The 13,162-nt window shown below is 44.5% G+C and overlaps 1 protein-coding gene across 1 annotated transcript in view; it reads right to left on the bottom strand.

Moving 5' to 3' along the window:
• Lmln (leishmanolysin like peptidase) overlaps positions 1-13,162 on the bottom strand; it is a 45,470-nt gene that overhangs the window by 15,815 nt on the left and 16,493 nt on the right. The window contains exons 9-11 of the mRNA XM_051149815.1: positions 9,832-9,949; positions 7,416-7,523; positions 5,414-5,490 (exon numbers count right to left, since the gene is read on the bottom strand). Coding sequence (XP_051005772.1) covers positions 5,414-5,490; positions 7,416-7,523; positions 9,832-9,949 — 303 coding nt within the window. The remainder of the gene's footprint in view (positions 1-5,413; positions 5,491-7,415; positions 7,524-9,831; positions 9,950-13,162) is intronic.

Raw genomic sequence — 13,162 nt, 5'->3', positions numbered from 1 at the left:
TCAAAGGCAGTTTGGTCACTAAGACTCACATTCCCTGATCCTTCTGTCTTCCCCTCCACACTGACTGACAAAGCACATCTGATTGCTTATAGCAACGAGAACCCAGCAGCGGGATGAGACAGCAGCAGCACACCAGGGCTAACGGGTGTGTGGGTAGCCTGATTTCATTCTGTTGCATTGGTTTTGAACAGAAAGAATTGCACTGCCAAAATACTCTTGCTTTGTTTGTGAGTGCTCCTTTGTGTGATACTGAGATTACTTCTAACAGGATCACTGCAGCAAAAGGTGGCTTTAATTTGCAGTATATTTGCCTTGTGGGGAAATACTCTTTTCTTTTTTGGTTTTTTCGAGACAGGGTTTTTCTGTGCAGCCTGGACTGTCCTGGTCTCACTGTGTAGACCAGGCTGGCCTCAAACTCACAGAGATCCACCTGCCTCTGCCTCCCAAGTGCTGGAATTAAAGGCATGCGCCACAACCGCCCAACCCGAAATACTTTCATACTGAGAAAACGCTGCAGGTTACTGAGTAGAGGGTGATTAAGGTGTTACTCCACACCCGGGTAGGCACTCCCCTACATCCTGACTCCTCCTTGATGACACTTTCTTGTAGCACTTGCTATCTGCTAGGCACTCTGCTGACGGCTAAGGCTACTGCAGTGAGCAAACATCCTTTCTGCTTGCAGAAAATTTCTGATCTAGGGACTAGGGAGATGTTTAGTAGTTAATAGTATTTCCTGGCCAGAAAGTGATGGTTTATGCCTGTAATTCCAGCCCTCAAGAGGTGGAGGCAGGTAGATCTTTGTGAGTTCAAGGCCAGCCTGATCTACAAATCCAGGATAGCCAAGGCTACACAGAGAAATCCTGTCTTGAAACAAACAAATGAAACAGAAAAAATACTTCCTGCTCTTCCAGAGGACTCAAGTTCAGTTCCCAATATCCACACCCGGCAGCTCACGGCTGCCTGTAACTCGAGCTCCAGGGAACCCAACTGATGCCTTCTGCCAGCCTCTGTGGATATCCACAAACCTCTAACACAGACACAGACAAATAAAAAGCTGGGTGTGTGGTGCACCCTTTAATCCCAACACTGGTAAGGCAGAGGCAGGCACAGTTCTATGAATTCAATGCCAGCCTGGTCTACAATGTGAGTTTCAGGCCAGACAGAACTACACAATGAAACCCTGCCTCAAAAAAACAAACAAAACCCCAAATAAATAAAATTAAAAAAAAAAAAATCTAACCTAGTGACAGGGACAGATAAGTCAAAATATTTTAAATAACAAGGTTCACAAAAGAAAAGTAAAACGTGCTAAAAGAAGCGCATTCCTAGCAAAACTTAAGCTGGTGTGGGGAACCTCAGCCTTTTATAAGGAAGCACTGGAAATGGGGTTTCCAGGGCCTTCCTGAGCTGTGAGGTCACTTAGTGGATTTGATGTCACTTCCTTTATTTCAAAATCAACAGAATGAAGGACTGCACTGTGAACAGTAAATCTTTTCTCATTTGGCTTCAGTTCCGGTTTTATATAAAATTCCCTCACTTGGTTGATAATTGCAGTGCACCAAGGTGCTGTACTGGGGCTTTCCACACAGTAAGTCAGTTAAGCCGCAGAAACCTCTGTGGCATGCCTGTCACTGCCACCTCTACTCTACAGGTGAGGACACTCAGGAAGGGTACACGCCAGTAGGTGGCAATGCCTGGAATTTAACAGAGTTTTCATTTCAATGTCTCTATGTGCTTTAAAAAGTGAGATCTAGCCAGGCACAGTGGCCCACACCTTTAATCCCAGCACTCCAGGAGGCAGAGGCAGGCGGATTGCTGTGAGTTCGAGGCCAGCCTGGTCTACAAAGTGAGTCTGGGACAGCCAAGGCTACACAGAGAAACCCTGTCTCGAAAAACAAAACAACAACAACAAAGTGAAATCTAACCCACACAATATGAACCTAATCTTTGCAATGGGCACATGTGCTTCTAGGGTACACACAAGGTCATGCCACAATTACATAACTTCAGGATTCTTCCATCACCCCCCAGTAAACCATGTCCTGCCCCATCTCCTGTTCCTGATGAACACCAAACCACGGTCAGTCTCCATGAATTTGCTGGACCTTTCCGAGAAATGGAATTCAGTCTTTCTCTTTCACTTAACATACTATTTTCAAGGCTCATATATGTTGTAGTGTATATCAGAATCTCTCTTTTGGTTGTTTTTGTCTTTTTTTTTTTTTTTTAACAAACTTTGGTTGGGGTTTTAAAGTACTAGCACAATTGAGTAGAGGGTACAAAGAGTTCCTGGGTTCCCTCTACCTTTACAGACTCAGTGTTCGTCATTAAAGCTACATATTGGTTACCCCAGTGACTCTACAAGGGAACGCCATTACTACTCCAAACCCACAGTTCACATTAGGGTTCGCTCTTGGCGTTGTGTACTCTTTTAGGTGAATACGTTCTGCCTAGCACGCATGTGTAAAATCCCTATGTTTGATCTCCGGCACCACAAGAAAGGAAAGGAAACATGAAGGGAGGGAAGGAATCCCAGCAGTGCCACACAGCACGACCTGGTGCCCCATCTGCCTTTTGCCTGGCCATTGTTCCTTCTGCACTAACTCTAGCAACCACCCCTCTTTACATCGTCTCTCGAGTGTCCCCCTTCTTCATACAGTTGTACGGAAGCATTCTCGGGCTGGCTTCTTCCACTTAGTAATACACAGCCACATCTCTTCATGGTCTGGACAGCTCATCTGTCGTTCGTGTTAAGTAATTCTGCCTCATCTGACACACCACAGCTGGCTCATCCAGGCAACATGATTTTTTTTTTCAGGAATAAGATTTCAACTCATGCCAGGTGGTGGTTGGCATCTCTGTGAGTTCAAGGCCAGTCTGGTCTACAGAGTGAGTTCCAGGACAGCTAGGGTTCTGTTATACAGAGAAACCCTGTCTCGAAAAACAAAAACAAACAGACCACCACCACCACCAACAACAACAACAAAAGGACTTCAATTCTCAACTCACATACCATTTCTGCTTCCTCTCCCCCTTGGGGTGACATGGAAAGCATCATGTCTGAATTTCTTCAACATCCTGCCTCTGTCTACAAAATGACCTGCCTCTTCATTCCACTCTTCCTCCCTGAACCAACAGGCAGGAAGCTGATCCCCACCTGAGCTGATTTCTTTCTCTCATTAAGCTAACTCCTTCTTGGTTCTCTGGATTTCACTTATCTTGCACTGTTAGGAAACGCTGTCTCAAATTCTTTTTGACCTAGACCTTTGGCTCTCACTAAACAGAAAAGAGAAACTCTTAGTCTCATCATTATTGTTGGTATAACTATACTGACTGATTGGGGGCATCTATGGTGAGGATGGGAGATTGGATATACTAGGCAAATGTCCTACCATTTACCCATTACACTCACTCCTCCTCACCCCACCCTTTTGTTTTTCAAGACAGGGTCTCTCTGTGTTAGCCTTAGCTGTCCTGGACTCGCTTTGTAGAGCTGGCTGGCCTCGAACTGCCAGCGATCTGCCTGTCTCTACCTCCCAGAGTGCTGGGATTAACACTGCTCCCCACCAAGCCTGGCTCACTCCTCTCATTTTTACTAAAACTATTGTCAGGGTTAGCTATGACCTCTCTATTTTATCAAGACCTCTATATTTTAAAATCTTTCTACCTCTGTGGTGGTTTGAATGAGAATAAGCCTATATGCTTATATACTTGAGTAATTGGTCCCCACTTCCTGAAACTGCTTGGGAAGGATTAGGATGTGCGGTCTTGTTGGAGGAGGTGTGTCGCTGGGGCTGGACTCTTTTCCTGCCTCGTGGCTATGGGTGGTGATGGGAGGGCTCTGATGTTCCACAAGCACAGGCTTGAAGCCTCTGAACCCATAAGCCAAACCAAGCACTTCCGCTCATAAGTTGCCTTGGCTGTGGTATTTTATCATAGCAGTAGAAAAGTAACCAAGACAACTCCTTGGTTTTTTTTTTTTGTTTTTATTTTATTGCCGTTTTTGAGACAGGGTTTCTCTGTGTATCCTTGGCTGTTCTGGACTTGCTTTGTAGACCAGGCTGGCCTCAAACTCACAGCGATCCGCCTGCCTCCACTTCCCTGAATACTAGGATTAGAGGCACGTGCTACCATGTCCAGCTCTAAGACAACTTTTAAAAAAAATTTTTTTTAAATCCAGTCTTAATTTGTTTTTTTTTTTTATTTTTATATGTATGGGTGCTTTGTCTGAATGTCTATCTGTGTACATGTGTGCCTAGTGCCTGAGGAGGCCAGAAGAGGGAATCAGATCCTCTTGAACTGGAGTTGCAAACAGTTGTGAGCTGCCATGTTGATGCTGGGAGTTGAAGGGTCTCCTGAGGAAGACTAGCCAGTGCTCTTTCACCTGTGAGCATCTCTCCAGCCTAAACTTTTAGACTTCATCAACACCTCAAAAGTTAAGGCAATATCAATATTTTCATTGTGAGTGTGTGGTTGTTTTTGTTGTGGTTTTTTGTTTGTTTTGTTTTTTTTAATTTCTTAGGCAAAGTCTTACCATATAGCCCAGGCTGGATCTTACAGTCATCTGGCGTCAGACCCTGGAATGCTCGGATTCCAGGCAGGTATCACCATGCCACTTTATTTTCAAGGTTTTAATAATACTTTTATCACTGGTTTTTAAACTTAATGCTCTTTCCAAATTTCTAGTAGGCTGTTTTAGAAAAAGGAAGAAGCAATAATGCTTCTAATAAAATTACTCTGATTTTGTTAAGTAGGAGTTATATTTTATTTAAATATAATATTCCACTGTTTTGCCTGAGAGATCCATTCCTTTAAAAACTAGGAATCTGCTGGGAATGGTGGTGCTCACCTTTAATCCCAGCACTCAGATGGAGGTAGATCTTTGTGAGTTTAAGCCCAACCTGGTCTATACTCCAAGTTCCAGGCCATTATGGGCTATAAAGTGGGACCCTGTCTCAAAATACAAAATAAAATGAAAATAGAATCTGTATTTTTGATTAAGTAATTTAATATCATCTAAGTTAGTTTTCCCTTCATATTAGCACAGGTTCATAGTATCTTAGATTTTGTTATATTCATTCTATTATTTTTAAGAACAAACTGCACAAAAGTCTAAGAATCAGTAATTACATTTTGCTTTTATATCAGCATTTTCTTTTTTAAGATTTATTTATTATGTACACAGTATTCTGCCTGCACGTACACCTGCCCACCAGAAGAGGGCACCAGATCTCATTATAGATGGTTGTGAGCCACCATGTGGTTGCTGGGAATTGAACTCAGGACCTTTGGAAGAACAGGTAGTGTTCTTAACCTCTGAGCCATCTCTCCAGCCCCATGCCAGCGCTTTCTTAAGCTACATTTTCCATACTCACTTCACTTTATAAACATCATTTTCTCAGGGCCGTCTTACCCAGTGTCCTCCATTAGTGCCAGAGTGATTCGAGAGAGGACTCGGTTCTGGGTGTGAGAACCCGTCATTGCTTCATTCTGAAAATTACCAACACATTTCATTAGAACGACTGGAACTCAGCCACCAGAGGTGACTCTATGACCCCTATGCATACTTAGGATGTTTTATGTGGTAAAAATATCCACTTGAAAATGATCAAATACAAGAGCTTTAAAATATCTAGGTTGAGGACACAGAGTCTCCTCTCTGCCTCAAGTCTCCATTGTTTATGCTTTCCCTGACATGACAGGCAGCAGTGAAGACCATGGTGACAGTGAGCGTGCGCATCTGGGGAAGTTCATACTCCCTAAGCAAAGTGAGTGGGTGCTCCAGACAGGTGCGCAATCCAGTCAGGAATGTTTACATGATCTGCAGAGGAAAATCTTCCCTAACTTATCTCAGCTTTGTGGTCACAGGAACCTATACTAATGCGAAAGACAAGCATGGCAGAGTCAGGGGATCAGGGATTGGAGCCCAAGTACCCAGGTGTCTAGTAGTTTAATTTACACTGCACCACTCCTTATCACGCTGGTGAGGGCCCCATGGCGGGGCCACTCAGGCTGTTCTTTGAGTCTCTACACTGACACTGAGTGCTCTTCCCAAGACCTTTTTTTTTTTCTCCCCCCTTTTCTTTTTCTTTTGGTTCTTCTGAGACAAGGTTTCTGTGTGTAGCCCTGGCTGGCCTGGACTCGCTCTGTAAACCAGGCTGGCCTCGAACTCACAGCGATCCACCTGCCTGTGCCTCCCCAAGTGAGTGCTGGGATCACAAACATGTGCCACCACTGCCTAGCATAGTCCTAATGTCATGACATCGCCCTTAATACAACAGGGGCACAAGGTTGACTTAAGAGAAATAAAGAAGCTAATAAAATTGGTATTCTCAGGTCTTCTGTTGGAAAGTACATTAAGTATTCACTTCTGAGTCAGGCATGGTGGTGCACACCTTCAGGAGAATCTCTGTGAGTTCAAGGCCAACTCTGGAAGGCATGATTCAGTTGCTCATTACACCCCCCCCCCTTTTTCTTTTTGGAGACAGGTTCTTACTATGTAGCCCTCAGTGGCCTGCAACTCATTATATAGGCCAAGGTAGCCTCAAACTCACGGAGATCCACCTGTCACTGCCTCCTAAGCACTGGGACTAAAGGTGTGCGCCTACTATGCCCAGCTCACAACATATTTTATGTTGTTGTTTCTCGAGACAGGGTTTCTCTGTGTAGCCTTGGTGGTCCTGGGACTCACTCTGTAGACCAGGCTGGCCTTGAACTCAGAGATCTACCTGCCTCTGCTTCCCAAGTGCTGGGATTAAAGGCTTGTGCCACCACCACCTGGCGTAACATTTTTTAAAAATAGGATATATCGGGCTGGAGCAATGGCTCAGAGGTTAAGCACACTGGCTGCTCTTCCAGAGTACCTGAGTTCAATTCCCAGAAACCACATGGTGGCTCACAACCATCTATACTGTCATCTGATGTCCTCTTCTGGCATGCAGGTGTACATGCAGATAGAACATTCATAAAATAAATAAAATTAAATTTAAAAATAGGATCTATCTCAGAAATGAAACAATTGCCCTAGTATGTACAAGACTGTGAATTCAATTCCCAGTACTACAAAGCAAAAACTCAACAGCTTTTTAGCCAGGCATTTTGGTGCACATATGCAATCCCAGCATTCAGAGGCAGAGGCAGGAGGGTTGCTATAAATTCAAGGCCAGCCTGGACTACAGAATAAGACACTGTCCTAAACATTTTTAAAATATGTATTTTAAAATACAACGCTCATTAACGAAGGCTTGCTTCATTTATATATAATATTATGTGGCTCTTACAAGAGACGACCCAAGTACGCAGTCTATGCTGTTGGTGCGTGTTTCACCTTCTTACTTCACACCCTGTTTGAATAAACTCTACCACGTGTATGAACTGCTTCCGTGAAGATGGACACTGAGCGAGAGCAGACCGACCTCGAGCAACCGCTTCTCCCAGTGGTTGAGCTCGGTGCCCATGCCGCCTTGGTTTTCAAGCTCCATCCCCTCTAGGACTGGACAGTTAAAATGCTTCCGAGCTTCTTCCTGAGAGTCAGAAAACAAAGGCCGGGGAGAGCAGGGTAAGACAGGAGCTACGCCTTCTCAGGTGCACAGTTAAATGCTTTGATGCTATCTCATTCTTCTTGGTTAGAAACCTATTATTGCCTGGGGTGGTGGTGCACACCTTTAATCCCAGCACTCGGGAGGCAGAGGCAGGTGGATCTCTGTGAGTTCGAGGCCAGTCTGGTCAACAAAGTAAGTACAGGACAGCCAAGACTACATACAGAAAAACCAAAAAAAAAAAAAAAAAAAAAAAAAAAAAAAAAAAGAAAAGAAAAGGAAAGAAATCTAGTATTTCTCTTTGGAGCTGAAGTCACAGGGCTTTGTGGGACTCTCAGCTTATAGTACAGGTGATGGAATCTGGACTCTGGTCCTCGTGGCTGCACAGTAAACACTTTTAACCACTGAGTCATCTCTTCACTTTCTGACTTTAAGGCACATATATTTTCTACAGCCTTGTGGTGGCACATGCTTGCCATTATAGGCAAGAGGACCTAGAAGTTCAGATCATTGTGAACTACACAAAGAATAGCCTGGCCTACATGTTACCCTGCCTCAAAACATACACAAAAAGTCGCATTAAAAAAAAGAAAAGAAAAGACAGCTGGCTGTGGTGGCGCACGCCTTTAATCCCAGCACTCAGGAGGCAGAGGCAGGCGGAGCTCTATAAGTTTGAGGCCAGCCTGGTCTACAAAGTGAGTCCAGGACAGGCAGGGGTACACAAGAGAAACCTTGTCTGGAAAACCCAAAACTAAAACAAACAAACAAACTAACAAAAAAGATTATTATGACTCCTGCTTGTAACTTCTAATGTTAACAATTTTAATATTTCTTATCTATTATAAATTGATAATTTATTATACATTCTTTTTGTTTTTGTTTTTTGTTTTGTTTTTGAGACAGGGTTTTTCTGTGTAGACTTGGCTGTCCTGGACTCACTTTGTAGACCAGGCTGGCCTTGAACTCACAGAGATCCACCTGCCTCTACCTCCCCAGTGCTGGGATTAAAGGCGTGCACCACCATGCCCTGCTTTTATTATACACTGTTAGAGAATACAGAAATGTTATAATTTATCATGGAATAGTTAAATCAAGTTAATTAACATATCTATTGTCTCAAATATTTATTTGTTTTTATGATACTTGAGAGAAGAAATACAACCAAAATACATTGCATACACATGTGAAAATGTCACAAAGAAGCCTATGATTATGTATAATTTATATAGTCTAACAAAAAATTTAAAAAAATATAAGATTCACTCCCAGCAATTTAAAAAAAAGATTTATTTATTATGTATACAGTGTTCTGCCTGCATGTAAACCTTCAGGCCAGAAGAGGATACCAGATCTCATTATAGATGGCTGTGAGCCACCATGTAGTTACTGGGAATTGAACTCAGGACCTCTGGAAGAGCAGCCAGTGCTCTTAACCTCTGAGCCATCTCTCCAGCCCCAACTCTGCAGCAATTAAAAAATATCTATTTATGTGTTCCCAGGTACATGTCATGCACATACCATGTGTGTGCAGTACCCAGGGGAACCAGAAAAAGATGTTGGATTCCCTGACACTGGAATTACAGTTGTGAATTGCCATGTGGGTGGTAGGCCTCAAACTCAGGTCTTCTGGAAAAACAGCCAGTGCCTTTAACCAATGAACCATCTATATAGCCTTGGTTGTCCTGGAGGACCAGGCTTGCCTCAAACTCACAGAGATCTGCTTGCCTCCCTGAGTACTGGGATTACAGGCATGTGCCACCACACCTGACTTTATTTTATTTTATTTTTTTAATGTATGTGTTTATGAGTGTGCTCACTGAGCCTGGAGCTAATCTACTGTCTTAGGCTAGCTGGCCAAGCACCTGAACTCTAGGGTCTGCCCACTCCTCCGCCATGTTCTGGGGTCAAGCACCATCTGTTCTGGGTTTTTTTCCCACCCCTATGGGGTGCTAGGGACCCGAACAGGGGAACCTGTGTGTGTGCGGAGGAACTTTTATACAGCGAGCCACCTGCCTGGGCCCTAAATAACTTTGAATAATATCGCTTCTCTCTAGGCACACAGGCACCTCTCATCTCCCTTACAGCAGCGCGCTGGGGACCACAAGATGCTCTGCTGACTTGCCGTTTCCTCCCCTGCCTTGGCTTGTTGCTTTATTATACTGTCTGCAGACGTTTTCTATCATAGACTGAAATTGAATCACATATTCTGAAACCGTAATGATCAGTCAAGTTAAGTACTGACAAGTTAGGACCATAATGAGGAGGGGACATGAGGGAGGTCAGCGATACTCACGACAACACGCGGTGTCACCAGAAGATGCACCGAGTGGCTGACTATCTGGTTGTCTCGCACATTCCACAGTCTCTGCACTTTTCGGACTACTCTATCGCTCCACTGGTACAAGCCAAGACTGAAATCACAGAATAAGAGGACAGACGCTTTTGCCGATTTACAGCTTTAAATGTAAAAGTGCTTATGAATATCAATATGAAATTAAAATACTTGAGTCTATTATGCATCATATTTATGTAATGTACTTATAAACATTTTATTTTCTTTCTTGAGACAGGTTCTCACTCTGTAGGCCTGGCTGGCCTGGCACTCACTGTGCAGACCAGGCTGGCCTTGAACTCATGAAGATCCACTTGCTGCCTCCTGAGTGCTGGGATTACAGGCATGAGCCACTGTGCCCACCTTAGGCTTCATGATGATTTCCTAACAGTCTCTTGCAGGTGAAGAGGCAGAGGCTTAGGGAGATGAAGAACATGCTCACGCTCACAACGCCGAGCTGAGATGACAATGAACTGACTGCACCGACTTGTTAGAGATGCAGCACAGGGCGCTGTACATGCTAGGCGAGCACTCTGCCGCTGAGCTGCATGCCAGCCTTCCCTGGTGGCGCACGCCTTTAATCCCAGCACTCAGGAGGTGGAGGCAGGTGGATCGCTATGAGTTCTGGTCTACAAAGTGAGTCCAGGACAGCTAGGACTACAGGAGAAACCCTGTCTCTAAAAAACAAAACAAAGAAAGAAAGAAAGGGAACCAAAGTAGAGACAGACGCAAGCACATAAGGAAATTGAAAGAGAAAATGCTACCATGTTAATGGAAAAAGTGATTTAATTACTACACACCGACTAGCAATCCCCCATGGAAAAGGTTAAATTCTTGTCTCCTGTCATCTGCAAAATTAAATTCTAGTGAGTTCTCAGGAAAATGGCAGAGTAAAGGTTTCTGGAAATGCTGGTGCAAATCCAATGAGAATTGATTTCAATATTTCCAGAGCCCTGGAAATAAGCAAACAGAGGCATCAATTTGAGAAGCATTTATTCATGAAAGCTGGATACGTTTCATGAAGAACGCCCTCCTCTGTGGGTTCTCTTACCCTGTCTATAATTCCAAGGCCACTGTGAAAACCAATAACCCATGAGGCTGGTAGCAAAAGGGATTTTTAAAAATGCATGATTCAGCAGGGTGTGGTGGCACAGCCTTTAATCCCAGCACTCAGGAGGCGGAGGCAGAGGCAGGGGAATCGCTGGGCATTCAAGGCCAGCCTGGTCTACAAAGTGAGTCCAGCACAGCCAAGGCTCCACAGAGAGACCCTGACTGGAAAAACAAAAACAAAACAAAAAGCGTGATTCGACTATGCAAGCCCAAGAAAATGCTGTTTAGATCCAAGGCCACAAATAGGTGGAAAGCAAAATGACTTAAAAGCTGTGCAACGTAGCTGGTTCTCAGAAGAGGGCTGCGGCAGCCATGGTAACATCAGACAAGAGATGAGAGACAAGGTGTTGCTGGAGGCAAGAACAGCCAACAATGACAAAAGGACTAACTGCCTTATAGAAGAACCCAAAATACACACATCAAAACTAATGTGCCAGGCTAGGGATGAGGCTCGGATGTACGGAGCCGGAACTCAGCGCTGTCCTAGGCATCATGAAAGCTAGCGCTGGTGAAACAAATGCCTGTAAGAGGGAATTCAAGGCCATTCTCAGCTAAGTAAGTGTGAGGCCAGCCTGTCATATTAGGACGCATCTCGTGGGAATAACCAGTTCCTTTTATGCTTATTATGTAACACATCTGCTTGTCTACTTGCAATTTAGAGGCATCTGATTTTGGCCTAGGATTTTAAAATGGATACAGTTAACTGGGCAATGGTGGTGCATGACTCCAGTCCTAGTACTCAGGAAGCAGAGACGGGTAGAGAACTCAGGAACTCTCTTGAGTTCGAGGCCAGCCTGGTCTACAAAGTGAGTTCAAGGAGAGCTAGGGCTACACAGAGAACCCCTGTGTGTGACGGGGGTGGGATGGGATGGAAACAGTCCATGCGGGGTGCGGGGAGTCATAGGACCAGGAGTGTGAGGCAATTGGTCACACTGCATTGTGGGGAGCCAGAATGACCCAAGACCTTCTCAGAGGCCCATGTGAAAGGACAAAGGGGACTTTAGTTCTGTGGCCTTGTTCAGGAGTGGACTTGGCAAGGCCAGTCTAGGACTAAAGCCAGTGCCTCAGAGGAGTCAAGGCTGCCATTTCTGGAGACCCGACTCTCGCCCTGGGCAGTGGTTATCAGTCCTTAGGCAGCTGAGTCTGAGGTATCCTGTGTGCTTTGTGAACACGGTCTGACTTAGCTGTCCTTGGCCATGCCCCCACCCCCACACACAGTATAAATGATGCTGTACCACCTAAAAAAGTTGCTTGGCATCCAACACCAGCCTGTGCAGGACCTCCTGGTCCCCGCTATTGCTTTTTTTGTCTTCTTTACTTCTCATCCCTGACCCTCCACTCAACACCTTGCTGTTCAGGATCCTTATTCCTATAGGTTGGGGTCACTGCATTAATTCTTTTTTTTTTTTTTTCCGAGACAGGGTTTCTCTGTGTAGTCCTTGGCTATCCTGGACTCACTTTGTAGACCAGGCTGGCCTCGAACTCACAGAGATCTGCCTGCCTCTCCTTCCTGAGTGCTGGGATTAAAGGTGTTGGCCACCACTGCCCGGCTCTAATTCATTTTTTTATTTACTTGTTTTTGGAAGACAGTGTAAACAAAGTGAACAAAGCTAGCAAGAAAATAAACAGTTTTTAACTCATTAATCAATGCACATTATGCCCTCCAGTCATTGCTCAAGGGCCACAGTTTCTCTCAGCCCTCCCACCTCCCTTTTGTTTTTGTCTGTTTTTTGGAGGGTGCAGGGGAGGTCTCATATAGTATAAGCTGGCCTTAAACTTGCTATGTAGCAGAGGCTGGCCTTGAACTCCTTAGTCTACTGTCTCAGCCCCCCAAATTCTGGGGTTCCAGGTATAAACCACAAACCTTAGCTAAAATGAATGGTTTCTCCAAACTGGCTAGAGCTGAATCCAGTTCTGCATGGCTACCCAATGAATCGATTGCTCTGGTATCTGCACGGCTACCCACTGAATCAATTGCTCTGGTATCTGCATTTATGCTGGAAGAGTTCACACAGCATCAGCTTCCCCGGGGTCCTTACACACAGCACCCTCCTCCTCATAGATCATACCAAGGTCATTATTTACATTTTCTAGCAGGACCCACATTCTTCTCAAAGACCAGACTGCCAAACAAAAAGTAGTCTAGGAAAAATATCCATTTATACATTACTGCTCTGTTTCT

The sequence above is a fragment of the Acomys russatus genome, chromosome 8, assembly GCF_903995435.1.
Source record: "Acomys russatus chromosome 8, mAcoRus1.1, whole genome shotgun sequence".
Taxonomy (NCBI): Eukaryota; Metazoa; Chordata; class Mammalia; order Rodentia; family Muridae; genus Acomys; species Acomys russatus.
This window is presented reverse-complemented; position numbering and strand designations above follow the sequence as displayed.